The 27,302-nt window shown below is 39.6% G+C and overlaps 6 protein-coding genes and 1 long non-coding RNA gene across 11 annotated transcripts; 6 read left to right on the forward strand and 1 right to left on the reverse strand.

The window, feature by feature from the left end:
• The first annotated feature begins 100 nt into the window (after nt 1-100).
• On the forward strand, nt 101-5,110 carry sparcl1 (SPARC-like 1). Its single transcript, XM_071526271.1, has 10 exons — nt 101-154; nt 300-365; nt 460-1,614; nt 1,964-2,072; nt 2,529-2,650; nt 2,742-2,862; nt 3,066-3,202; nt 3,446-3,594; nt 4,253-4,401; nt 5,082-5,110. Exons 1-10 carry the CDS (start codon nt 101-103, stop codon nt 5,108-5,110), a joined length of 2,091 nt encoding a protein of 696 aa, XP_071382372.1.
• A 3,721-nt stretch (nt 5,111-8,831) lies between these two features.
• scpp9 (secretory calcium-binding phosphoprotein 9) lies at nt 8,832-11,281 on the forward strand. The gene is made up of 9 exons (XM_071526301.1): nt 8,832-8,854; nt 9,001-9,060; nt 9,245-9,259; nt 9,371-9,508; nt 10,268-10,345; nt 10,458-10,517; nt 10,732-10,797; nt 10,884-10,934; nt 11,025-11,281. Exons 2-9 carry the CDS (start codon nt 9,016-9,018, stop codon nt 11,088-11,090), a joined length of 519 nt encoding a protein of 172 aa, XP_071382402.1. The 5' UTR covers nt 8,832-8,854; nt 9,001-9,015; the 3' UTR covers nt 11,091-11,281.
• A 915-nt stretch (nt 11,282-12,196) lies between these two features.
• On the forward strand, nt 12,197-14,925 carry odam (odontogenic, ameloblast associated). Of its 4 annotated transcripts, none has more exons than XM_071526266.1 (12): nt 12,197-12,287; nt 12,420-12,485; nt 12,569-12,604; nt 12,709-12,762; nt 12,959-13,024; nt 13,136-13,207; nt 13,303-13,359; nt 13,458-13,592; nt 14,213-14,245; nt 14,400-14,483; nt 14,666-14,726; nt 14,868-14,925. In XM_071526266.1, exons 2-11 carry the CDS (start codon nt 12,426-12,428, stop codon nt 14,699-14,701), a joined length of 633 nt encoding a protein of 210 aa, XP_071382367.1. In that variant the 5' UTR covers nt 12,197-12,287; nt 12,420-12,425; the 3' UTR covers nt 14,702-14,726; nt 14,868-14,925. The 4 variants fall into 4 exon arrangements, with proteins under 4 accessions (XP_071382367.1, XP_071382368.1, XP_071382365.1 ...); XM_071526267.1 differs by having other exon boundaries at nt 13,139-13,207; XM_071526264.1 differs by having other exon boundaries at nt 12,959-13,207; nt 14,216-14,245.
• LOC139649768 (acidic proline-rich protein PRP33-like) lies at nt 14,921-19,203 on the reverse strand. 2 transcript variants are annotated; one of them, XM_071526262.1, is made up of 18 exons: nt 19,152-19,203; nt 18,991-19,055; nt 18,790-18,879; nt 18,577-18,696; nt 18,315-18,458; nt 18,041-18,181; nt 17,836-17,922; nt 17,699-17,728; nt 16,517-16,537; nt 16,377-16,403; nt 16,223-16,249; nt 16,076-16,102; nt 15,949-15,978; nt 15,828-15,854; nt 15,698-15,733; nt 15,553-15,588; nt 15,171-15,392; nt 14,921-15,079 (listed from the first exon to the last, which is right to left on the reverse strand). In XM_071526262.1, the coding sequence occupies exons 2-17, from the start codon at nt 19,039-19,041 to the stop codon at nt 15,336-15,338; spliced, it is 951 nt and encodes a 316-aa protein (XP_071382363.1). In that variant the 5' UTR covers nt 19,042-19,055; nt 19,152-19,203; the 3' UTR covers nt 14,921-15,079; nt 15,171-15,335. The 2 variants fall into 2 exon arrangements, with proteins under 2 accessions (XP_071382363.1, XP_071382362.1); XM_071526261.1 differs by having other exon boundaries at nt 14,921-15,083.
• Nucleotides 19,204-19,983: 780 nt separating this feature from the next.
• Nucleotides 19,984-21,231, forward strand: LOC139649795 (skin secretory protein xP2-like). The gene is made up of 5 exons (XM_071526299.1): nt 19,984-20,057; nt 20,186-20,258; nt 20,348-20,404; nt 20,525-20,831; nt 20,970-21,231. The coding sequence occupies exons 2-4, from the start codon at nt 20,205-20,207 to the stop codon at nt 20,786-20,788; spliced, it is 375 nt and encodes a 124-aa protein (XP_071382400.1). The 5' UTR covers nt 19,984-20,057; nt 20,186-20,204; the 3' UTR covers nt 20,789-20,831; nt 20,970-21,231.
• A 2,623-nt stretch (nt 21,232-23,854) lies between these two features.
• LOC139649799 (uncharacterized) lies at nt 23,855-24,803 on the forward strand. Its single transcript, XM_071526302.1, has 4 exons — nt 23,855-23,928; nt 24,057-24,129; nt 24,219-24,275; nt 24,363-24,803. Exons 2-4 carry the CDS (start codon nt 24,076-24,078, stop codon nt 24,540-24,542), a joined length of 291 nt encoding a protein of 96 aa, XP_071382403.1. The 5' UTR covers nt 23,855-23,928; nt 24,057-24,075; the 3' UTR covers nt 24,543-24,803.
• Nucleotides 24,804-25,290: 487 nt separating this feature from the next.
• On the forward strand, nt 25,291-26,051 carry LOC139649803 (uncharacterized). Its single transcript, XR_011695626.1, has 4 exons — nt 25,291-25,352; nt 25,449-25,522; nt 25,664-25,711; nt 25,821-26,051. It is a non-coding gene; the product is annotated as an uncharacterized lncRNA (long non-coding RNA).
• Nucleotides 26,052-27,302: the final 1,251 nt, after the last annotated feature.

Below are 27,302 nucleotides of genomic sequence, written 5' to 3' on the forward strand. Positions count from 1 at the left end.
ACAGTGATTCACAGTAATATAGCTTCCTATTAGCCCATGTAATCAAATTTTGTTTCACTTTTTGTCCAATATTCAAACTATTCATATCAATGTTACAGGTATGAGGGCCCGCTTAGCATTGATTTGCTTATTGGCAGCAACATTTGCTCTGTCTGTGAGTAACAATGTTTTTGATATTTTTCTTGATTTGTTAAGTAAACACTGCCATGTGAACATTGCCAGAAGAAAGATTTTATATCCATTGTTATTGCTGTTTTGGTATTATGGTTTTCATAATTAATTCTTCCCATTATGTCCAGGTAAAAAGTAAACCGCATGGAAAATATCATGCATTGTTTAAGACCTCACACACAGCCAAAGAGAAGGTAAGGTGGGGCACCAAATTGTTTCATTGGTATCAAATTTGTATTCATTTGATTTAATATTGTAAAAAAATACTTTTCCTCTTTCCTGGTAAAGGATGTTATCCCAGAGGAGGCCAACAAGGGAGAGGTCTTACCCACTTTGGTTACGTTTGAAGCCAGCAGCCAGGAGCAGGAAGACGAGGAAATGAGCTCTGAGGACAATGCTAATGCTAACGCTAACAAGGAGGACGGGGTGTTCGAGGTGACAGACAGGAGTGATAAGAGCACCGCAGTCCTACTGAGTGAGGAGGAACTGGTAGACCTCCTGAAGAAAGAGGCAGATGAGGAAGAGGCAGAGGAAGAGGAAGGACAGCAGGAGGAAGAAGGGGAGGTAGACAAAGGGAAGGTGGACTCCAAGGAGGCTGTGGAGATAACTGAGGAGGAGGAAGACGAGGAGGAGGAGGAGAGAAAGTTGGAGGACAACTTAGAAATGGAAGAAGATGCTAAAGAGGTGACAGATGAGGAGGAAGTGAAGGAGGAGAGCGAGGAAGACGCTGAAATGCTGGAAAAAGAAGACGAGGTAGAGGCGGAGGAGATGTCAGTCAAGGTTAAGGAGGAAGCGTCCAGCAAGATAGGTATCAGAGGAGAGCAGGAGACACTGGTGGAGGAAACAGATGGCAGCACAGAGTCAGAGATCCCAGTTGATCTTGACTACGCTGCTGATAGTGGCATTTCACAACCTCTGCAGACTGACTTTGCGGAGGTAAAACCCGATGACACCCAGCTTCTTTCAAAGGTAGACGTTTCAGATGTTAAAGAGAAGGAAACGCTCATCAGTGAAACAGAAATGCCCACCACAGCTGATGACTATGACCAAGGCATGCAAAATGCTGAGGCAGCAGACAGCGAGGAAGAGGCTGATCAGGACATGCTTCCAGAGGGAAAAGATGACAAGGACAAAGGTTCCCAGGCTGAATCTAAAGAACAGACCGGCAAAAAAAAAGAACCCAATGCGGACGTGGACCTCCAAGAGCGACTGGCCGAGAAGGAGGATGCGGAGGAAGAAGAGAAGAGTAAGAATGAGAGTGCAAGTCACACCAAGGGAAAGACAAGGAAGCAGAAGAAGAACCAGAGGATAAGGAAGCACCCTCCTCAGAGGGATGAATCCCACCCTGGACCTGAGCAGAGCCAACAGGATCCTCAGGAGCCTGGGGGCAGCAACATCGACAATGCAGTCCACAAGGCTAAGAGGAGAAGAGCAGGAAAATGGGTACATCTTGACATTTATTTTCTCCAGTGTTGTCATTGATGTGGCCTCCATGAAATGGTTAAAACATTTTTGTTTTCTTACATGCCAATGGTTAAAGAGTAACTAAACCCCAAACCCAACTCTGTGTAAAGCCTGACATCTAATGGTAAAATGCATGCTACTGAAATAGCCATCTGCTATTGGCTGATCTTTGGTGCCAGGTGATGTCACCACCTGTTGTACTCTGTAGAAGGTGACATTATGCTTGTTACCATTAGATGCCAGGCTTTACACAGATTGGGGTTTGGGGTTTAGTTACATTTTAAGTCGATCTCTGACACTATTGTATGTTCCCTGTGAACTTTCCCAGGCTCCTTTAGTGGGTATGAATCCAGTGCAGATCAGAGCCACGGTGGATCTCTACCCCAGTGCCAGGCCATCTCTCGGGGGAGGCATACATCACCCAGAAGCCCCTGCTGGTTAGTGCACAGCCAAGTCAGCAATTGCAGCACCATTCAGCCTCAGCACCACCATAATGACTACCAAATATCTCCACGCTACCCCAACAATCTCACAGGGGAATCTGCTGACAGGATCATTTTGCTAAAACTCCCACATGAATAGCGTGACTCTGCTTCACGGTCACTACCAAAACACAACTCTGCAGGCTTAAGGAGTCAATGAGAGAGATCAGGTTGAATTTAGGCACTGTATAAACTCAAATGGTGATGGAATGTAGGGCTTGATGTGCTGTGGTTATAGCTCATTAGTTTCCTGTTACCGCCCTGTTTAACCAAACACAGTCATTCTTTTTGAAGACATAAACAATGCATGAATATAATAATAGTGATATTAGCGCTGTAGAAGCTCTCAACATATAGATTAAATATAGGTCAAGGGTCATAATGTGTTCCAATGTTTGTCTTTTCTTCTAGACCCATGTGACAACTTCCGCTGCAAACGCGGAAAGACCTGTAAACTTGATGCGGACAATAAGCCAGGCTGTGTGTGTCAAGAACCCTCAGAATGTCCTCCCAGTGTGAATGAATTTGATCATGTAAGTATGAATGACTCAATGATGACTAAACTGGAAATGTTGATACACTTGATGTATTGTATTTGATTGTTGCTATGTTCCTTTTCTATAGGTTTGTGGGACGGACAATAACACATACGACACATCATGCGAACTCTTTGCTACTAAATGCAACCTGGAGGGCACCAAGAGAGGACACAAACTTCATCTGGACTACACTGGGCCATGCAAATGTGAGAGTTAGCTGCTGTATAGAATATGGTTTAAATGACAACCTTTCTAGTTGAAGTATAGTGCAAGGAAAACAAATTTTACCCTGTTTCCCCTCTCTCTCTCTCTCTCTCTCTCTCTCTGTCTCTCTCCCCCTCTCTCTCTCTGTCTCTCTGTCTTTCTCTGTCTCTCTCTTTCTCTCTCTCTCTGTGTCTCTCTCTCTCAGTCATAGCTCCATGTCTGGACACTGAGCTGGTTCAGTTCCCTCTACGGATGAGGGACTGGCTGAAAAATGTGCTGCTGCAGCTCTATGAACATGACTCCATGTCTCCTGGGTTCCTCACTCCCAAACAGCGTGTTAGAGTAAGATGCATTACACAAGAGCAATATGAGAAATAGGAATTTTTAAACCTATTTTTTTTTAGATGTTAAGACAAATACTGTATTACTTCTGTGCTATCCATTTTTTTGGTTTTTACAAAGAATCAATCAATCAATCAATCAATCTGTCATTCAAATATGATTTGATTCATGTAAACATAGCCAACCATACAGTATATGTCGTAAACTCTTGTATACTCTCATTGTGGTATTCTGTAATCCCAGGTGAAGAAAATCTATGAGAGTGAGAGGCGTCTCCATGCTGGAGATCATCCTATTGAGCTGCTGGCCCAGGACTTTGAGAAGAACTACAACATGTACATCTACCCAGTGCACTGGCAGTTTGCCCAGATGGACCAACACCCTTCTGACAGGTACAGTTTAGAGTTTTATTTGATTCTTCTGTGTTCAGTATAAGATTTATGCTCCCAAAATGTATCGAAAATTGCTTCTCAAATGCTCTTACCATGCATACTAGGGTTTGACAGATATGGGTTTTTGGAGGCTGATACCAATATTTTTACACTGAAGTCACTGATTGCTGATATTTTATGTTACTATGTTAAATATTACCATTTTCTTGCCAAATATCAAGTATGCAGTGTTTCCCCTAAAATTATATTCATGGCAGGGTGGAAAAGTCTCTGAAACAACATTTAGACCATGGGACACTAAAACTCTCCCTTGAAATCCATTCCAATTGAATTCTTTTAGCTGGTCAGCAGCTCTTTAAGGCTGGGTGACCCACCGACCTATGGTAGATAAATATTATTGAGCAAATAAAATATGCAAAGAATGTGAACTTAAATTCCATGTTTTACAGTCTGTTTTTATATAGCTTTGTCAGGGAGGAACCTCCATCATATCAGAGGTGGATAACAAGACGGTCCAATATCCAATATGTAATAAAAGGCTAATATCGGCCTAATATATTAGCAAACCAATATATCAGTCTAACCCCAGTGCATGCATGCATTATATACATGAGATAGTCAAGATACTCAAGATTTGATGCCTCTAAACCCTATGCAGATTCCTGTCCCACTCTGAGCTGGCCCCACTTCGGGTCCCTCTGGTGCCCATGGAGCACTGCACCTCCCGCTTCTTCCAGGAATGTGATGCTGACAAGGACAAGCTAGTGTCCTTTAAGGAGTGGGTCTACTGTTTTGGTATCAAGGATGGTAAGAGTGGCGGCATGAGATCGACACAAACTTACACTAATACAAGACCGGGTGCAATTCTAACATTTTTTTTTTTTTTTTTTAGAAACTTTTACCTACTATACTTTGACTTCCCTATCATTACCATGTGCAATGACATATTTATGGTAAACAAGTCCAGCATAATCAAGGAGCCAGGAGGAGTTTAAAAAACTATGACATTGACTAGAGTCTGATTTAATAGAGATGAGTGTGTTTGAGATTTTGGACCATTCACTTTTTTTGGACCAAGAGTGTACAACTGGATTTTTTTTTTTTTTTTTTTAAATCAACTTGTTTTTAAATAAATGTCTGCATGAATTAGTTAGGGAAGTTAATAGTTCTACAACTACTGTATGTCATTGTTGTGTTTCTCAAAATGAGAAAATTGGCATGTTGATATTTTACCAGTTAAAATGAATCCCTCTTTCACCCACAACTATGCAGTGACTGACGACATATCTCACCCCAGTAACAATGTAGGATGACATTGCACAAAGCAGTTTCTGTTGTGGAGCTTCTGTAGTCATTATAAAGATTAGGTTGTTTGTGTCTTGAAAGTAAACGCAGTTATGTACAGTATATTGATAGTGTATATGTCAAGTAAAAGTGGCATTTAAGTTTTTAATGCTATTCATTTCCCCCATTTATTTTCTCCACAGAGGATATGGATGGCAACCTGCTATTCTGAGCTCCATTTTGTACCTCATCTGCTACACAGGCTTGTGGGAACTGCTCCGACAATGTTGAGACAGAAGCCTCCACAGACAGAAGAGACAGTTATGTCCATTCAAAATGTTATAAGGCACTCTGAAAAGTACAAATGAAAGAGAATTGATTCTCTTCCTGCAATGTTGCGATGGTGGGGGTTGCGGGTAGGGGAGGGTGGGGGATGGTGGGGGATGGAGGTAATTTGTATTATTTTGTGTCAGACCAAGCTTGGACATTTGGATCTTTGTTCTGTCATCTAGACACAGCTGGTAGAGTGATTGTATTAGATGACAAGAAAGGGTTTTATTGCCATTAATAATGGCTAAACAAACTTAACAGTTTTATACAGAATCTGTTTTCTGAATGCATTCCAAAAGGGGGAAAGTTTACAACAGCTCATTATAGATGGCAGTAGGAAAAGCATTGTATACTTGAGGCAAAAAAAGATCAGTGGTATGTATGTTAGAATGATTTAGGGCAGAATGTAATTCTAAACTACTCTTTTTATCAAGCCAAAATAGATCTTTTCCTATCCTTGTAGAATTTATGTGATAGCAAAAAAGTAAAACAAAAACTGTGCCATTTACCAGTCTGCTGAGTAGCGTGTGCTGCAAATGTTTGTCACTGCTTCTGTCTTAGGCTTTATAATAGCTCCAATTAAAGATTTATGGACATCAATGGACTTCACAATATCTTATAGAATATTTCAATGTATCTTGTTGTTGATGTTGATTATTGATGCATATGACTTGTGATTCTTTATAACCCAGAAATAAAGTTCTTGCATCATACTGGTGGACCTCAGTAGACCCCGAAGGCACTGGGATGCATCAGTTTATGCTCTAATACCAAAGTTTCATTCGGGAGTCAGTTTTACTGATGCCACCATGACATCAAAAGGTGACATATGCACCCAACAAAGCTCAGTTATGAGAATGCAACCCACTGATACATGGTTTAGGTTTGCCACATAATCCTGAATAATGGCCCTCTCTAAGGTGTAAGAAAGCAAAAAATAGAATACCAACATGGTCAAGATGATTACAGTGACTTGTTGTTTTGAGATCAAGCGCTTGACTCTGATTGGATCTTTCTTAGTGAACATGGAATCCGAGGCTCACTATAAAAGCAAAGAAGGAAGCAGCTCTTCAGCCTTCGACTGTCTGCTGTCACTACAATAAAACATGTTTTGCATACTGTGGGTCATCTTTCAGACCTTGGCTTTTGTGGTGGAGGGTGGTGTGTCTTCAGGAAGTGGTGAGGTTGCTGGCAATGGGGGAGTGAACAATAATGGAGCAGCAGCTGGCAACAATGCTAATGTAGGGGCTCAAAATGGGGTCCCTCTGAACGGCGAAGCCTTTGTAGCACAGGTAATCCAAGTTGGTGGGTCGTTTTTCATCCAGCCAGTTGGCAACCCCATTGGCCAGGCTCCTGTGCCACAGCTAGTCCCCATTGGACCTCTCCAACAAGGTGGGGCATTTCTCGTGGGACAGGCAGGAGGAGCCAATGTGGTTCCACAGCCACAGCCGCAGGTGTCTCAACCTACCAATGGTGGATCAGTCACATTTTTTGCAGTGCTGCCACAGGGAAATGTTATTAGGGGCCCACAGAGTCCCTTATTGTTTCCCGGACAAGTGCAGCTACTCCCCGTGAACGGACAGAACAACCAGCAACAGCCGGCCGCTGTCGGGAACGCCGCTGTCGGGAACGCAGCTGGCAGAGCGAGAGTCAAGCATTCAGTGGCGGCACACCCAAGGAGAATACAGTCTCCGGTGACGAAGATGATGACGCCTGAGGAGGAGGAGGAATCTTCTGGACTGGACACTGAGGAGAAGCTGACCAAATGAGACCTGAAAGCTCCCAGACATCATATCTCATTAGTATGATTCAGCCTTAGGTCCCGATCTCTGTTTCATCCCTAGCTGTTTATGTTTGAATGTTACCTTTATGAATCATTGTCATCATAACTAATGACCAATAAATGATTTAAGCAAATTGGTGAATCTTTGTTGAATCTTTATTTTGATGTATGATCTTGGGGAATAAAGCAGAATCAGAGGCAGCAGGGTGGAATAGTGGAATGCTGTGTGCTTTAGATCACAGGTTTGATCCCTCCAACAGCATCAAAAGTCTATCAAATATGTCTGTCAACGGGTCCTGGGGCAAAACTCTGAACAACAACCCGCTCCCTGGGTGCAGCTCCTGGCCTCCCCTTGAGCTCTGACTCCTCTGGTGGCATATATTTGTGTGTGAGACTGGTACAATTATGCACAAATCTCTAGTTACATTGCCTCTCACATGATGAAATCTAAATATCAAAAACATCCCAAACACATTAATCACATCATACTGTGGGAAGAATCAAACTGTCTGCCTCAGAATTCCTGAGGTAACAAATTCCTATTTATATTGCCTGTGACATAATGATCCTCTCAAATTTCTAAAATAAATAAATAAATACAAAAATCCTGAACACATCAATCAAACCATACCGTGGGAAAACATTAAAAAAAACAAATCAAATGAGTTATATTTAGAAAATGCCATTAGGTGAGCGTCATTTGTCATGACATTGAACTGCAAACAGGAAGAATACTTTTCATGGTTTGAAACCACCTGAACCACATGACAGTGTGTAATTAACATAAAGCTCCAGACTTCCACAGAGGGTGTTTACCTGGTCTGCTGTGGCTGCTCCGTCAGCAGCACAAACTTCTCCCAGACAACCACAACACATGACGCCATGCCCAGCCGACCACACCGGGGATGAACATCATGGCCCGACTCACATCTTGAGAAAATGTGCTGATGAAACATGACAGCCAAAAATTTGTTCCTTTATATCAGTAACAGAAATGAACACATTAAAGTGTTTCATTGATGTTGTTTTTATGGTCATCACGGCTGGATTGTTAGAATGTTATACAGTGTTATATTCTTCATTATTTTATCAGTCGGCTGGTGCCAGTTGAAATTTCTGCTCAGATGTTGGGAACTTCTTGAGTCTGTTATACACAAATCTGAACCCATTACCCATTACAGTTAGGCTATAACCTTGAGTTGTGCCTGGGACAAATATGTTAAGTTGCTTTATATTAGGCCTACAGCAGTGCCCAGTGCATGGTATACTACTGTTATGCTGTTGCTATACTACTATTTCTATACTGTTATATTACTATTGTTATACTATTGTTCTGAAGATATGATCAACTTCTCACAACTGTTTAGGTTGTAACCTAATGCAACCTAATATTTCTCATATTAGGTTGTGTTTTAATTACAGGTAAGCACTCAGGCTTCTTGGCCTACAAGATCACTTCATAATGACATCAATTGTTGCTCCTGTGACCGCAGCCCGCAACATTGGGATGTTTCATGCTCCTTTTTAGCCAGTATCCTTGAGAAGCCTTTCCCAAGACACTGAATCATTCTGTTATTGTTTGTGGTCAATATTCAGAACAATGCTTGCTGGTTGAATAGTATAGGGAGAAGTGTCACTCAAGACAGGCAGCATATTGTGTTACAATTCTTTGGATCTCCCTGAAAAAGAAGATGTCATATATTGCAAACTCCCATGACATACAGGTGACAAATATAGTTTGTGGACAAATCAGAGTTCTCTTTTCTAATTGGCTCCCAATAATCTCTAGGACTGATAAAAGGTGCAACTAGTCCTGCTGGGCATTTAACATTTGAAGCAAGAGCAAAATAACCAAACTCTAAGGTACGTCATGTGTAATTGAGTATTTTTGTAATTATGTGATTATGTTTGAGTAATTATTATGTAATTTTGTTTAAAAATACAGGGAACAGATATTTCCTAAATAGTTTTTTCAAGTTAAATGTACCTTTGGACAAACTCAATCCCAGGTTTCAGGCTGCAAGATGAAGCTTCTTCTCCTTTCAACATTTGTAGCCACCATCCTTTATGTGAGTACAGTGAGCCAGTGTCACTTTTATGACACGCACGCACACACACACCTATCCATCCAGATATCTATTTTTAATTTATTTATATAAAAAAAAGAAAGCCTTCAAGCAACAACCACCAAATAAACACAAGGATATGCCTATAATTTATCATTTGTCATTACTGTCTCCTTAATCACTGCAGGTCAATGCAGGCAAGGTAAGAAACACTCAGACTGAATCATTTCTACCTCACATAATGTGTCTTTCAAGCCTAATAATCCATACTGCTCCATGATGAATACAGAGTTTTCTTTCTGCCTCTGAACAGAAACAGAGACTAATGGCAGGTCTGAATGGAGGGATGGGTAATGGGATGGGAGCAAACCCCGGGATGATGGCAGGAGGCCTGAACCCACCCATGGTAGCTGGTGGGGCCGGTTTCATTGGGCAGCCCCAGTTCGCTCAGGTCGGTCCATCAAATCCTAATTTTTATGAGCTCATTTCAGTGTAAAAATAATAATAGTAATAATAAGTCATGCCATTTTCCATTGCTCAGGGTCCAAGGGTCTCAGTTAGCTTTACGACATATCATTAGAGGCACATATGAAATAAGGTTATTATAGTCAACTAAAACTAAAACTAAATGAAAACTAGGTGCTAAAAAAACATTGTTGTGAACTGAAATAAAAAAAACAACAAAAAAAAACAAACTAGACTTTGTGGAAAAACTAAAACTGAATTAAAACTCTTTTCTCTACTTGTAGTAACTAACTAAGTAAAATAAAATAAAAAACGTTTTGTTTATGTGCAGGGTAAAAAAGAATGAATTTTGGTGGGAGAATTTTTGGCTATTTTTGATGAACACTAACTGTGCCACAAGATGGTGCTATCCTGTAGACCGACTAGTTCGGCCCCTATCAGCACCTCTTGCATTTGGAGGAAGTGCCAGCATTGCCAATCCCATCACTGTTTGCACAACTCATATTGAAAATACTTGTGAGAAAACACCAGAGTGCCATATGAGACTGTTTTGAGCTAAATGGTCTGAATTCAGTTTGCTGTTGTCTCTGCTGGTGCAATTGATTTGTGTAGCATGAAACCAAACGGTCCCAACTTTGTTAGTTGCAGAGATGTACTGAAAAAAATTATATACACAAACTATCTGATCTGAACTTCATTTTCCCTGATATGAAGAATCACATTGGACTCTTTCTCCCATTCAAAGGTTGTTCCTGGCGTTCCTGCTTATGCGATGCAGGCCCAAACCATTCCTAATATGTATCCTGTCCCTCCAGTCAATGCGGTTAGTGTGATGTCAAGTCATGCTAACAACACACATTACAACACATTTGGTATTCAGGCATTAGAATACCACATAAAAAAAGAATATTTCTTTCTTCTTTGTTTATTGACAGCTTCCTTACATGGCAGCCCCTCAAATGATGGGAATGAATCCTCTTCAACAGCCGTTCATGGTAATGGCTCACTTTTTTCATTTAATTTCAGTCCATATCCTTTTAACTACTACCACTTGATTTGTTGAAATTTAACAAAGGGAAAGGTTGGGGGCTTAAGGATTGTTTGACTTTAAGCTATGTGTCCACTCTCTACAGTCCTACAAGATAACCCTCTATTAATTCAAATGTACATCATTTTATTGTTGTCCAATTGTTTTACACCCTTTGATAGGGAGTTCCAGGTGGACCAATGCAACAGCAAGGTCCTTTTCAGCCTGACCCATTCAAACGATTCAAGGTACAATGAAGCAAATAGTGCGTACACTTATATGTGTATATGAATGAAAGCTACACTGTTTACACCGTTGTTCTTTGAATCTGCAGCGTCAAATTCTGAAGCAGGCAAACTCTCTAAAGACCACTGTGGACACTCAGGTAACATGATGCAATTTACAAGCAAATAAACTGATTTAAATGGATGGGATTGCAAGTGTCATGAACATTATGCCTTCTTCATTCCCTCAGATTCCCACTCCTACTGAAACAACAACAACAACTCCCTGTAACAAAGATCATCAGGAAGATAACTGAGACGACACCATTAACAATATATTTTGACAATATAATTTGACTACTAGTATTTTGCTGTATGTGGAATTTTATTGTTAGTGTTTTTTTCTGATTTTTTTTTTTTTTATAAAATATGCAGAAACCTTGTAGTTGATCTTAGTTGAAACATAAGGATCAACTTAAGTCTTTGCTTTCCAATAAAAATACATTCTACACTAAATGAAAGTTTGTTTTTTCGCTTTGATTTTACACCAACATATTACATAACCATACAATTTGTACTAAGCTAGAATCCAAATCGGTATCTTTAATGGATCTCTGCTGCCATCTAAAGGATAATGATTTAAATTAAAACAATAGAAGAGCTGGACTTACATAGACACACATCATATGAACAGTTTTTGACCCAGATGTGATCTTTTCATTGCTGGTTTGACATGGAAAATCTGTTGGATTTGGGGCACATCTCTGATTTAAAGACAGAGTTTCTGCCATAGACTACATTATGAACTGAACAAACAGTCTGATCTCCTGACAGAAAACAAAAACACACAGCTGTCCAGATTTCTATCGCTTTTCTCACTTTTTCTGCTGTGCATCCTTAACATGAATCGAAACACATAGTCAAACCTTAAATACCCAGGATGAGATGTCAGTATCAATCTGAACATGATGAACAACTTGTGAAAAATGTCTGACTATAAGCTCCTGGCTGCTGTTTTCTGTCTTGACATGCTAAACTTCTTCTTGGTCTTCAGTCTATCATTACATAGTGCTACAATTTGAGAGAACACATTGATAGTTCAGTATTATACACCAGATAAAGTAAAGTAAAGATGATTGTGTTCTGGCTTGAAAAAGAACTTGACAGGAATATAAGCTATTTTATAAGCAATGTAACCTATATGGAAAACGGAGTACAATATTCAAATCAAACATTTTAGAGACTTGATACTCTGCATAATGTTAAAGGCTTCATGCAGACTTAATGCATGTCATGATGTTTAGAGACATGACTTACTCCTAATAACATGGTTACCTATCCTATGTTGTAACTGTCTGAGTCTGATGCTATGATACATGTCTGTCACAGTGACCACACACTGTCTGGCTGGCTTGGCGGCGGACTATAACAGCTCACATGGAGAGAATTTAAAAGGGATATGGACACAGTGAGCAGGAAAGGCACACAGAAACAGAAAAAGGCACCAGAAAAAGGTAAGACGATTTTCTAATGCTCATATTCGGTGGAAGATTTACTCTTTTTTTTCTGTGCAAAAAGGATGGGAGGGCTCCATAACAATCTTGACAAAATGTAATGAATTAATAATGAGTTTTTATATACTATAGGACATCATGAAGCTGCAGACTGCCCTTGTGTTGGTCTGCCTATTTAGGACAAGCTTCTCTCTTCCAGTGAGTTGAATCTCTCTATCGCTATATATCGCTCATAGCATCAAAAACAAGACAGCTGAAACAATGTTTGTTATGTTGCATAGGTGCAGATTGGAATTCTTGCAAGCAACAGCAATGAGGTAAATATAACTGTTTCTAGCTGTTTTTGGATGCTGAGTTTGATTCTTCTTTATTCAGGAATAAAGAATATAAATTATCTCATCCAATGCTTTTGTGTGTTCAGATCCTAAGACTGAATGGACTAACTCTTGCAGCTCTTGGACAAACACAAATACAGGTAGTGCACACAACCTTTTTTGACTCTCTGTTTTGTACCAACGTGCTTCCAGAACAGAGTCATCACTCATCCGAGTTTCAGGATTTATCACCAAGACCGTGCTTCTGCCTTCGCAAGATTCAAAAGCTTTAAATGCTTTTGATGTTGCATCGGAATACAATCTGGAAACTGAACCAAATCCCTTTTCCCCCTCCAGGCTTCTTCAATACTGCCCCAGTATGTACTGCAGCAGCAGCAGCCAGAGGTGCTGCTCACTCCCCAGGTGGTGAACCTGAACCCTCAAATGGCAGGTCCCTTTGTCCCCCAGGGGCCCCAGCTGCTGCTCCCCACACAGGGCAACCAGCTAACCCCTATGCTTTTCCCCAATGGCCAGCAGGAGCAGCTTGGGCCTCCCCAGGACCCCAACAGTCCTATTGTCCCTCAGCAGGCCCAGAACCCCATGCAGGTAAAACACATTGAGAATACACATAATTACTTTGTGTTGTCAGTGAAACTGGATATATGGAGTAATACTAAATATCTGTCTTTACTCTCTTTTAGATGGTTCCACAGTATCAGTACCCCGCATATGCATTTCCTCAACAGCCGAGGATGCAGGTATGGTGAAGTCGCAACATAGCGACCTTTATGCAAATGTCAGTGTCCTCATTCAAATACTCACCTCACACTGAACTTCCTCATGCTGTGATCCACAGGCCTTCCCCTACTTCCTGCCACCTTACGGCTATCCCCAGCAGAGGAATGTGGTGCTGCAGCCCAACAAAGGTCAGGTGGTCCAGGCCCAGCAGAACCTGGAGAGAACAACTCAGAGGCCACAGCTCCCTCTGCAGGTGAGATATAAAGTTACATGACATGAAGTAAAAAAAATATACCCAATCATCTGTGCCTGGTGTACTGTACATGGAAAACAAACAGAATACAATCTTCAATTTAAACTTTTTAAAGATATGAATAGAATAGAATAGAATAGAATAGAATAGAATAGAATAGAATAGAATAGAATATTGTTCATAAATGGGAATTTGCTTTGTGCAGATCAACATAGAGGGATTCAATGCACACACACACACACACACACACACACACACATTCACGCAGTAAGAACCCCAACTGGTTTACTCTGGTAGTACTCTGAATTAAGTTTAAGAGCTGATGCAGACCAAGTAATGCTGTCTAGAGACACGACTTACTGATAATAACATAGCTGCACATCATGTGTCGTAACTGTGTGAATCCGGTGAGTCTGATGCAATGAGAAACATCTGTAATACTGACCACACACTGTCTGGCTGGCTTGGCGGTGGACTATGACAGCTCAAATCATGTTACCCCAATCCCATAGGGCAAATGTTGGATAAGATGATACTTTTGTCGTTCAATACTTGTAACACTTTTGAATTTGCTACAGTATTTTTGTAATCCAATTGTACTTCATATCATCCCATTTCAGCAGGCTTCCCAGCCTAAAGTACAAACGGAAAAAGTGAGTGCACTCCATAACTATCAACTATTTTTTAGAAACCAATGCACTGAGTAAGAAGGAAATTGTGCACCTGTTAAGTTAGACCTAGTTGCTGTATTATTGTGTTCTTATGGATTTCTGTGTAATTACTCTATCTATACTCGATCTATGGCAGACATGGCCATTGGGGACACAGAAAGTGCCGACCATGCCGCCTCCTGATCACCGTGGCGACACATCTGGCCCTGGGATTGATGAGGTAGCTATGACCTCATATCATGACACCCAACTTTCAAACCCTTTACATACACACACACACACATACACACACACACACACACACACACACACGCACAAACCTTGACATCTGTTACATGATAACGATACTGTAAGAGATTTCATTATGAAATATTTCCAAAACCATTGTTAATGTTTTTCCAGGGTCACCCCAACTTCCCCTTCCTGTTTGAGCCTTAGATTTCATCTGGGAAATTGGAACAAGGTAATTAGGCAAAAGACTGATTTCATTGTGTTTGGCCAAAACCTCTTCAGCCTATTTTCCTGCAAAATATAGAGCACACATATTTTTTTTGTATGCAAGCATTCTTTGTACATTAAACTGAACTGGTCTTGCATTTTTCAGGAATCTGCACTTCGGCTTTGCAAGTGGTTGTCTAATAAAGAACTTTGTCAACGTAAAAGCTTAAAGATTTTTATTGTGATACACAGAAATATTGCTTTCATGGGAAAATACAGAGCCACTTGAATGATCTCTCAGAATATAACGCAGAACAGTGAGCAACTAATCTAATCTTGACTATAAAGTTGGTGGGTCAAACTTGTAGCTGTTGGCTTCTTCCTGAGGAGAAACAAGAAAAACATTTATTTACATGTGGTAATAGAAAATTGATAATGGGGTAATTATACTTATTCAGAATGTCCTCACCTTTTATACATGTCAGATGACTAACTGTATCTATGGGGCCTTATTGAGCTTTAACCTGAAAATGAGACAGTCATTCAAATTTGATATAGCTACACAATCTACAGTAGATCTTAGATTTAAAAGATTTGCTTGCTGGTGTGATTCCAAATAATATAACATCCCAGTTCAGGACAAAAATAAATACCAAAGGTCTAAGATATTGCTGTACTTACCAGATGGAAGCTTTGGACAAAAGTTGTATTGGAGTTGGGGTGGGGGGCAAGAAATAATATTTTAATTAATAATATTATATAATATACAACGGAATTCAGCCAGGCATTTTATATATGTAAAATATAATATATAGTATATACTGTATTTGTTAGCTCTGACATTTACTTACAGGCATCACAAGCCCATACTCAAAGGAGATTTTGTTCTTCAAGAAAGGAAAAGATAAATATTTCAGTTATGAAGTTAGAAAAACCATATCATGTACAACATAAAAATCATGTTAAACCTCAAACTCTAGCATGCAAAGTAATTACCGTAGCTGTGGGGTTGTAGATAAGCTTCAAATATGGCTGAAATCGAAAAATAAAGAAAAACAAAAACTGTCACAATGCAATTCTCTATCAAATCATGAGACTGAAAAAAAAAAAAAAAAACGACAATTACCTGAGGACCATATGATGGCATTCCAAACTGTCAAACACAAAAAAGAGTAAAAAGAGAGTTAGTTTTGAATTTGCCAACAAATATTTGATTGAAATGTATGTTTGACAAATAACTCATATACCGCTAGTCTCTGAGGTCCATCTTGGTCTTCCTGTAAAACATACAACAAATCGAATGACTGTAATGTCTAATACTTCAGAGTGTAATCAGTGCAACAAGGAAAGAGGGATGGTGTAGTTGTTTATTACCTCCGGACGGGGGGGTCCTCTTCCACCCTGATATGAATGGATTGTCAGTTATTAGTATTCTTTGCTGATGGAGATACCGTTAAGGTCTTTCTTCTGCTGCTCCAGCTATGATAATACTGTGTAAACTATATGTAATAAGTTACTTACCCTTGGTAGCAGAAATACATTCTCCCCCTGTAAGATACATAGTTTAAATGATTTGAATGGAGGATCAGTGGAATCATTTCACAGCCTTGTGTAGTTTACAGCATAAAGTGAATATTTCTTTTATAAAAGCAAATGATTCATGTAATGTGTTTACCTCTTTCAGGGGTAGACCACTGACATTCTAGGGAAGAAAGCCACAGTTTGTTGAAAGATTTAAATGTTTAGCTGTCCCACTGCTCAGCCATGTCATACACAGTAGCCTACATACAAAACATTTTTTCATCATGGTCTTACCTGAAATGTCACATTGTCAGCCTGAAAAGGAATCAAAAGAAGGGGAAATCAGACTTTTTATGATTTTCGTTTCATGTGACAGCCAGCAATTCTTCTAATTGTTCAGTGGTGCCTACACCATTAGGCAAGTTAGATGCACCTTCACCTTGAAATTATGGGGCAAAATTTACTTTTTGCCCCTCCACTTTTCACCTTACTTTTAAAGTAAATATTTAGTAAAAATCGAATATTTAATCTAATATTTTCAATCTAATATTTAATTAAAAACTAAGTAAAATATCTGCTCCCGTCTGTTTTTAGATAGCCTAGCATAGTTGCATTTGGATTGCTGCACCCCCTTTCCAACCCAAGTGGTATATTCCAACCCGCGCTAAAAACAGTCTGCACTACAGACATGGGACGATGCGATTGTGAAGACGAGTGACAGCAGCATAATTGCTTGAAACATGAAACGTGAGCTAATGTTGCACAATTTATGGTCAAAGAAAATGAAAATAGCACAGGTGTGATTCTCTGAAGACCATAACTGTGTAACCACCAGAGGTGAAAAGCAAAAAGTTGTGACCTAATGTACAGCTAGCTAGCAAACAACTGTTGTTTTTTTGAACGAATAGGCTTAGGTTGACTAACGTTCCATTTTGTATTCTGTGTGCCAAAGGTCTCTCTCTTTCTCTCTGAAACTGTGTTTAACATTTGGCAAGCTATCTAGCAAAGCTAAAGTAAGATGTTTTCAACAGATTATTGAAGATGATAGCTACTGTTAGCAGTGTCAGTGCAACAGAGCAACAACAACGGATAGGATGCCAAAGCAAAAGGAACAAAAAGAGGGAAAAAAAGGAGAACTATGATATTAAAAATTAATTAATAATGTTTTCATGTAACTGGCTCATTTGCCAGTTTGTGCAATGTAGCCTCTGGATTCTGTTATTTTCCAAAAAACAAATGAAGTCTTTGCAGAGACCTCTCCTGAATTGGGTTCTTGAATATAGCATTGAGAATCAAGCATCACAGTATAAAAAGTAAACGTATAAAAATATATATGTAAAATTACAGGAAATTTATTCTGGGGGAGGTCCCCCAGACCCCACACCCTGTTCAGATTTTGCGCCCCCCTACCATCCCCGCATTTATACAAAGTTAGGCACCCATGGATATCATATTGTAAAACTGCAGTGGGCCTACCTTGAATATAGGGATAAACTCTCTGTTGCCCTGAAACAAGAAAAATAATAGAATAAAAACATTGTCTATGATATTTTAATCAATTTCTGAACAATTAACATCCATTAGCTGGAATGCTTAATTTTGCAGCAGCTTACCACCACATCAGGGTGCCCTCCAAAGAAGATGCCGTCAAACAGAGCTCTATCGCCTCCTCCAGAGGGTGGGGGAGGGATCTGACCATACTGAAGAGTTTGATGAGGGAGACAGAGAAACCATAAATTAAGGTTTCATCTTATTTTCATCTTTGTTCTGTAAACCTTGTCTGGGGGAATAGTATCTTGTCCTTCGAGGAGAGCTTACCCTTCCATTGGGGTCTCTCATGTTGGGCCTCCCAGCTCTTGGAGGCCCTCTTGGTCTCCCCCACCGCCCGCCTGGCCTACGAGGCGGCCAGGGGTCAGGATAGGCTCCAGGTTCATCAGGCATTAAGCCAAAGTCAGGAGCCTGGGGTGTAGCATGGACCATTAAGTTGTCAGGTATAGTCTGTTGCATGCAAGTCAGTTACCAAAAGTCTATATATTGTAAAAGAGATTCCAATCTTAATACGGCTATCAAATAATGTATGCATGGAAAATACCCTTCCATCACCCCGATCGGGAATTTGAGGAGGTCCACCAGGCTGGCGGTTGCTCCCATCAGCCCGTCCCATAGGTCGCTGTGGACCTCCATTCCCTGGTCCTGTAGAGGGTCTGTGTGGGAACCGAGGGGGCATTTCACCTGGCTAATCAAAAAAAAAAAAAAAAAAATATATATATATATATATATTATGATTTGTCAGTTTCCAATCCATGTATTATTACAATAAACCAACTATGACAGGACTTGAAAAAACAATCTACCCATATTGGGCTGCGAGGTTCCCACCCTGACCAATAAGGGCCAAATGATCCAGGGTTCCCTCCATCTGCATCTGCTGGCTGGCTCCCTGTTGGGGGATATGCTCCACCATTGTCACCAGGCTTAAAAAGAAAGATACAATGAATAATTTTTAAGATACATAGATAAGCAGCAGCTCTGTAACTGCGTGTCCATTCAGGTGTTGTCCCTATTACCTTAAAGTCTGGTCTGTCTGGATCTTGTTGGGGTCCACCAAAAGGGGGGAATTGAGAGTTTCCTTGCTCCCATTGCCACCATGGATCTGGCTAGAAAAAATCATGAATGACAAATTTAATATGTTGAACAGAGCCCATTATTTGTATTTTTAGGTCACACTCCAGTATACAGTATCTTTTATTATTAATACGTAAACTCACACGAGCAGCCACTGCTGACAGGAGTAAGGCCACAATACAGAGAACTTCCATTGCTCCTCAAGAACCTGTAAGAATATTGTTGTGACTTTAACTCTAAAACATGAGTGTGGCTAGTTCATAACCTAAAATGGACCCTATAATCTCATTCACCATGCACTCACCTGCTCTGTGTCAGTGTCTTTGTGTTGTCCAAGCTTTCACACATGGACACTTATATCAGACATTAGACATTGCAACATACCTACATAGTTGTCAAAACACCACCTCTGATTCATGCTTTGATGTTTGCAATACAGCAATTATTACACACATTCTTGACTGATGTCTTTCTAATTGACCTTGATCCCTGGGCTTGGCAACAGTGCAGTAAGGAAACAATGTGATTGATAGCACTGATTAATTATCTTGCTTTTTGTCAAATATGGGAATTGAAAACATTCTCTAATCATTATTCTAATATACATACTTATTTGAATAGGTGAGTTAATAGTAAAAGTATCTTTTAAAACAACTAAAAGCAATAGGAGGTGCCCAGTAGAACAAAGGAATGCATGTTATCTAGGTGTTGCCTATCGTCTGTTTAAGCCACTAAGCCACTCGACTTGTAATCATCAGACTACTTAATGCCATGTTTGGTATCCGTTTTCCAATTTGGCAATACTGAGGGGCAGGGAGTAAAGACACTGGTCCTGCATAACACTGGCATGGTATTATGTTTTCATACTAAATGGTTCCTACAGTCTGTTAATCTATAGATTAAATCTATAAAATTAAATTTGAGACAAATCCAATCAGCTATAGTACATTATTTTCTGATTTTCTGTTATACAGCTATCAAATAAATAGAAACAGCGTACTATCTAGATGAGGTTGATATGTCTGATTATTAGCCACACCTTTCTTTCAAATGAAAGATTTCCTAACATTAAGTAATATCATTTTCCCAATAATGCTGTAAGGTAATGAGATGACGTCAGGCCCTGTAACTGTATTTAAGAAGAGCTCAACATTCAATACAACAGTACTACCTGGCTCGACAATCTGCTGAAATTTGTGAGAACTTAACGGTAATTACATTGTTTCTTGAGTATACAGTGTATGCAGTATTCTATGTAAGGTTGGTGAAATGGTGATTTTGTTGACATTATGGACCAAATTGTTCATCTGACCAGACTTTATCTATTTTTTTCAACAGGTAAGAGGTCACTGAAATCATGCTGAAGATAATCCTGCTTGGATGCCTCCTGAGCCTCACTTTGGCTTATCCTGTGAGTCTGACACTCTCAAAGTAACTAATAATGTTCTTTTATGTATTATCCAAGCAATATCAAACTTACAACTTGTGGATTTTCTACAGATGGAAGATGAGCACCAGCGATTTGTACGCTCAACATCCAATTCTTACTCCAACGAGGTGTGTTCCTTCTCTATCTGATATGATTTCAATATTCAATACATTTGACTACCTATTAAAAAAACCTGGGAGTATCATCTACTGTATATGTGATTCTTAATGTTTCTTATGTTCTTGTAGGATGTTCCCTCCTTCATGACTCTACAACAGATTCAACAACTCCTTCTTAGCCTGATCCAGCAGGCTGCTGTCCCGGCTCCTGCCCCGGCTCCTGCCCCGGCTCCTGCCCCGGCTCCGGCTCCTGCCCCGGCTCCTGCCCCAGCGGCACCTGCTCCTGCCCCGGCTCCTGCCCCAGTGGCACCTGCTCCTGCCCCGGCTCCCGCCCCAGCGGCACCTGCTCCTGCTCCGGCTCCCGCCCCAGCAGCACCTGCTAATGGAAAATAAAATAATTTCAACAGGGATCAAGAAATGAATGACAATCAGCAAAGTTGGTAGCCTATATATTTTTTGACATTAACTCTATTTCATGTGAGTTTGTTTTACTGAGAGCCAACAATCTGATTTTGATTAGACTCAAGTTTATCATGTCTTAAAAACAAAATGTTTTCTTCACTCTGTTTTTCAGATGAACCAGATGAATCAGATGAATTTCATGCAACCATTTCCCTTCCCCATTCCGGTGCCATTCCTGCGGCTGTTTGCTATCCCTCCTCCTATTCTCCCTCCACCCTTCCCAATAGGAAAATGAGACATGAACCTGGCTGACTGGGGAAATCTGACTTACTATTTACAATAGCAACTTTACTATTTATAATGTTTATGTTGTGTATAAACATTGTCTTCAGTAACTGAAATTGAATCAATAAAACAGCAAGTGAATAAGAGGATGACTTGTGTGTAGTGTTTTTATTCATTGGGGAATCTTTCTTTCTTTCTTTCTTTCTTTCTTTCTTTCTTTCTTATGAGATGTGTAAGAAATAAAATAAATCCTGTGTTTTTAATGAATAACATACTCTGTCCTTTGTTTCCTTTGTCCTGCAGAGTGTTTTTTCTTCTCTACATACCATAATGAAATGTAATTGTGAATGTACGTGTGCATGTCCACTATATATTGTTATGTGTGGTTTAAGTGTTCTTATAGGTGGACAATATGCTATTCATACGTGTGTTTACGTGTGTCCCACATTAGATGAGGTTTTTGGCTTTAAGTCAAGAAACCCGAACTGTGGGTTTGTTTTTGAGCCAAGAAATCTGAACTGTGGGTTTGGCTCTGTGCCGAGATTTATGATTTTGTTTAATCTATATAAGTGAATCCTCTCTACTCCTTTCTTGGTCACTTCTTTGTTGCTTGTCTGGAACACTGAACTGAACCATGCATGTCTGAATAAAGAATCCACTGAAGACTCTTGAACCTTTTGCTTTTTCATTTTGACCCACAAAGGGTGATTTTTCCCCTACAGATGATAACCATTGACTGAAGTCATACTAATGAAAAAAGTTTGGCTCCTCTCCATTAGTAAAACTGGTTATCAGTGAGAAATGGGTGAACGCTTTTATTCTCTAATTTATAACATAAGTACAATTTAGGTCCTCATCTGAACAAATCATAACTTGTGATTCATCTAATCATGCCACATGATCCCATAGTACCTTGACTAATTGTTAATAACCAGCACCATATGGTACATGATAATAAAACATATCAGTGTCATTTCTCATGCAGAATCAAAATAAAAGCATTAAAAAAAAAGCAACCATTCAATAACAGACTCAACTTCAAGGTAAACACTGATCCCATCTCTAAAAAAGTAAAAAAAAAAAAAAAGACTCAACAGGTTCGTTAGTAGTTTGACCTCCTGTCGATAGAATAAAATCTTCTTTTGTCCCGTCTGCAGTCTCAATTTGCATTTTATTCTTGTCTTTCATGGCGTAGCACTTTTTGCACATATGCATTTCTTTTGAACAGTGTTAGTTAGACAACACTACGCTCCTATGTGTTTAACATGTGACTCTAAAGGTTTAAGCGTCACTGATCTCCTCTTGGCCACCCTCTTCTGACACGTCTTCAGCAAGGAGCTAGGAGGAAATGTCCAGTTCTGCCACATCTTAATGGGAGTTACCTTTGGTTCTCGAGGCCCTTTCGAAGGATCTGGGTCGATGGGCTTTTTGAGCCCATTAGGCAGGCCTCTCTTATGTCATTGTCATTTAAGACAGCGTTGCTGCTTGCTTTGACTTCAGCTAAGAGTGTGGGTGATTGTGTGCCCTTTCGGTCCACTCCAGCTGTCTGCCGGCAAAAGGGGACCTGAGTGGTGCCTCAGACAAAATCCGTCCTTCATGCCTAAGAACTTTAAGAGTTTGTTTAGGTCAAGGACCAAACAGATGGATGTGTTCTAGAGAGGCAGTCTAACCTTAACCCTAATTCCCAAACCAAGCCACAATATGGAAAGTCAGTACAGATTCAATAAAACATTGATAAAACTGATATAATGGTGTCCTAGTGCAGCTGACATTAAGTGAATTCATTTTTTTCAGAAAGAACAGGCGTTGGTATAGTTTTTTACAGATGGCATCAGTGTTTACCTCAAAGTTGAGTCTGTTATCAAACGGTACCCAAGTGCTTATATCAACTACCTCAATCTCCTGATCACAGGTCACAGTTGGTTGGGGACTAGGTGGGTACGTCCTGTAATCAATAGCCATATCTTTTGTCTTTGACACATTGATACATATATCAGACATTAGACATTGCAACATACCTACATAGTTGTCAAAACACCACCTCTGATTCATGCTTTGATGTTTGCAATACAGCAATTACACATACTCTTTGCTGATGTATTTTTAATTGACCTTGATCCCTGGGCTTGGCAACAGTGCATTATGACAACAATGTGATTGATGGCACTGATTAATATTCTTGCTTTTTGACAAATATGGAAACTGAAAACATCCTCTAATCATTATTCTAATATACATACTTATTTGAATAGGCAAGTTAATAGTAAAAGTATCTTTTAAAACAACTAAAAGCAATAGGAGTTGCCCAGTAGAACAAAGGAATGCATGTTATCTAGGTGTTGCCTATCGTCTGCTTAAGCCACTAAGTCACTTGACTTGTAATCATCAGACTACTTAATGCCATGTTTGGTATCCGTTTTCCAATTTGGCAATACTGAGGGGTGGGGAGTAAAGAGACTGGTCCTGCATAACACTGGTATGGTATTGTGTTTTCATACTATAGTTAATGGTTCCTACAGTCTTTTAATCTAGAGATTAAATCTATTAAATTAAATTTGAGACAAATCCAATCAGCTATAGTACATTATTTTCTGATTTTCTGATATACAGCTATCAAATAAATAGAAACAGCGTACTATCTAGATGAGGTTGATATGTCTGATTATTAGCCACACCTTTCTTTCAAATGAAAGATTTCCTAACATTAAGTAATATCATTTTCCCAATAATGCTGTAAGGTAATGAGATGACGTCAGGCCCTGTAACTGTATTTAAGAAGAGCTCAACATTCAATACAACAGTACTACCTGGCTCGACAATCTGCTGAAATTTGTGAGAACTTAACGGTAATTACATTGTTTCTTGAGTATACAGTGTATGCAGTATTCTATGTAAGGTTGGTGAAATGGTGATTTTGTTGACATTATGGACCAAATTGTTCATCTGACCAGACTTTATCTATTTTTTTCAACAGGTAAGAGGTCACTGAAATCATGCTGAAGATAATCCTGCTTGGATGCCTCCTGAGCCTCACTTTGGCTTATCCTGTGAGTCTGACACTCTCAAAGTAACTAATAATGTTCTTTTATGTATTATCCAAGCAATATCAAACTTACAACTTGTGGATTTTCTACAGATGGAAGATGAGCACCAGCGATTTGTACGCTCAACATCCAATTCTTACTCCAACGAGGTGTGTTCCTTCTCTATACCTTTTGGTAAAGCCTTGGAAGATCATCTACTGTGTATGTGACTCTAAATGTTTCTTATTTTCTTCTAGAAAAATAGTCAGTCCTTCATTCAACAGCTGCTACAGCTCCTTCTTAGGCTGCGGCAGCAGGCTCCGGCTCCTGCTCCGGCTCCAGCTCCGGCTCCGGCTCCGGCTCCTGCTCCGGCTCCTGCTCCCGCTCCTGCCCCGGCTCCTGCCCCAGCTCCTGCCCCGGCCGCTCCTCCGAAATGAAGGAATTTCATCAGGGATCAAGAAATCAATGACAATCAGCATGGTTGCCATATATTTTTGACATGAGATCTACTTTGTGTCACTTGTCATGTTTTACTGAGACCCGAGAATCTGATTGTTTTCTTTTTTTCCATTATCCATTACTATCTTAACCAGAATCCTTCCACAATCCACACTGTAGTGCAAATCAGCATGTGGATCAAAACCACTTTATACTCTGTATTATCTGCTGAATAAACTTCACAAATGAAAAAGTCAAAATGACTAATTGTTTGTTTTTTTAAGATCCAGTACTACATGAGATAATAATCACAATATGAACATCACATTAGCATGTCATATCTGATAATACACAAAATGTAGAAACAAACATAGAAAACAAAAATAATAATAAAATAGATAGATAGATAGATAGATAGATAGATAGCTTTTTTGAGCATCTATAGATGCAGTCAAATAAAATAAGAGTCAAGTTGATCATATGTATAGAAGTTCCAAAAGCATAATAAAACAACATAAAGAAGTGCCCATGAATCATATCCAGTTTCAACACCACTACACTGTTTCCCAACTCCACTGAGCTTATCTTGGTTTTGTGAAGAGTGGTCGGGGTATAAGCCACCAAATACATTGTTTCATCATCTCACCATTAACAGAAATACAAAATTATAACCCTTTGACAGCTGATTGGATGACAGAGGACTAAAGATGTCTTTAAAAAGTGCAGCTGCCCATATGCAGGAGCACTGTAAAATTCTGCAAGAGAGAATCAACTTGACCATAATTATAACCATTATTATTTGACTCAAGGTAAGATTTTTTTCTTGGGTGGTTATTCAGTTTCAAAAATAATGCAGTTGAATTAACGACTGAATTTGCCCCCTCTTTTTATTTTTCTCTACATAGGATTCAAACGTATTTCAGCTATGAAACTGCTGGTTTTGATTTTGTGCTTCATTGTGCTGTGTTCCTCCTTTCCTGTAAGTATTTAAAGTCAACAATAACAATACTCAGAGCCAACAAATTCTGTAATTGCTATGGTTGTATTATGTTGAATGTTGCTTACACTCAGTTCAGATCTGTCCAAAGAGTTTATGACATGAAATCATTAATTTCTAAAGGTCTCTGAGGAGAGGGAACGAGTCAAACGCTCAGATGATAGTGATGAGGTTAGTATCTGGACACAAAATAATCACATAACCTGTCTCTATAGAATATACCACTCTATGCAATCAGCGTTCCTTAAAAACAAAATGTTTTCATCACTCTGTTTTTCAGATGAACCAGATGAACCAGATGAATTTCATGCAACCATTTCCCTTCCCCTTTCCGGTGCCATTCATGCGGCCGTTTGCTATCCCTCCTCCTTTTCCCCCTCCACCCTTCCCAATAGGAAAATGAGACAGGAGCCTGGCTGACTGGGGAAATCTGACTTACTATTTATAATAGCATCCTTACTATTTATAATGTTTATATTGTCTATAAACATTATCTTCAATCAGTCTGAAATTTCATCAATAAATGGATGACTTTTATGTTGTGTTTTTATTCTTTCTTTCCCTTTTTTCTTTCTCTCTTTCTGGCATTGGCAACCATTGACACATATCTGGAAATAGTTTTAAAAAAAAAAAGATATTTCCATTGTCAGAAGCTGTGATTGTGGGCAAATGTGATCTATACTAAGGGATAAAGTTTGACTCCTCACCATTAAAAAAAACTGTTTATCAGTGACAGATGAGAAATGGGTGAACATTTTTAATCTCTCATTTGTAACATAAGTACAATTTGGGTCCTCCTCAGAACATAGCCTACGAGTACAACAGACTTACGTTTAGCTATTCCCTGGCCTGGACCCCTGTTCCCTCTCAAATTGTGCGGACACAGTGCTTGAACTGCTGTGTGGGTCTTCTTTTATGTAGACCATCTAGTAGGAACACCGCTGAGGAGAATAGTCTCCTAGGTATAGGTGTGTTATGCCCAGCCTAGGGGAACTGGACACAACTGAAATGAGTGTGACTCCCCACTTTTCCCCGCTCCCAAGGAAGACCAGAAAAACGGTATAACATTCAAAAGTAGCAGGTTTATTCTCCGGTTCCTTTTTGCTTCAGGGTGGGCATAGCCAAAACAATAAACAAAAGGAATACAAGACAAGGTCTAACTTACCTATCAAAAATAAAGAGAAACAAAAGAACATAGGTAACTAACCTAACTCCCTAAACCAAAACATGAGAAAAGAGTACTTAAACAAAAAGGCTACCCACCCCTACAGACCTGGAGCTGCCACTTGAAAAGGCATTTACAGATAACTCAGAGTCCCTAAATACTGCAACTGCATACAAGTTACTGGAGTTTAGTTACAAAGTCAGCAGCTGCATAACACATGGTCTGGCTGGTTGTGCTGGTTGTGGATTACGTCCCAAAGGTTGGTTAACAGTTTAGTTTAGGCAAGTAAAACAAATTTGGTTAAATTTAGGCAAGTAAAACAAATTTGGTTAAATTTAGGCAAGTAAAACAAGTTTGGTTAAGGTTAGAGTTAAGGTTATTCTCTTCGCTAAATGAAAACGTGACTTATGGTTGAAATGTCCTTTGTAAACGCTGGGAATCAAACTAAGCTTCTAAGGCAAACTTATACGCCCATCCACCACCCCTGACCACAACACCCTTACTGGCCTCTGTGCTACTTCAATGTCACACTACTTCCTGTTTATACTGTCCTTCACATAACTGTTTCGTCCTGGGAAAACGTAAATTTAACACCTC

The sequence above is a fragment of the Centroberyx affinis genome, unplaced genomic scaffold (genome assembly GCF_046629955.1).
Source record: "Centroberyx affinis isolate AG114_WGS23_722 - 3 ecotype Tasmania unplaced genomic scaffold, CSIRO-AGI_Caff_v1 ptg001396l_1, whole genome shotgun sequence".
In the NCBI taxonomy this organism is placed as follows: Eukaryota; Metazoa; Chordata; class Actinopteri; order Beryciformes; family Berycidae; genus Centroberyx; species Centroberyx affinis.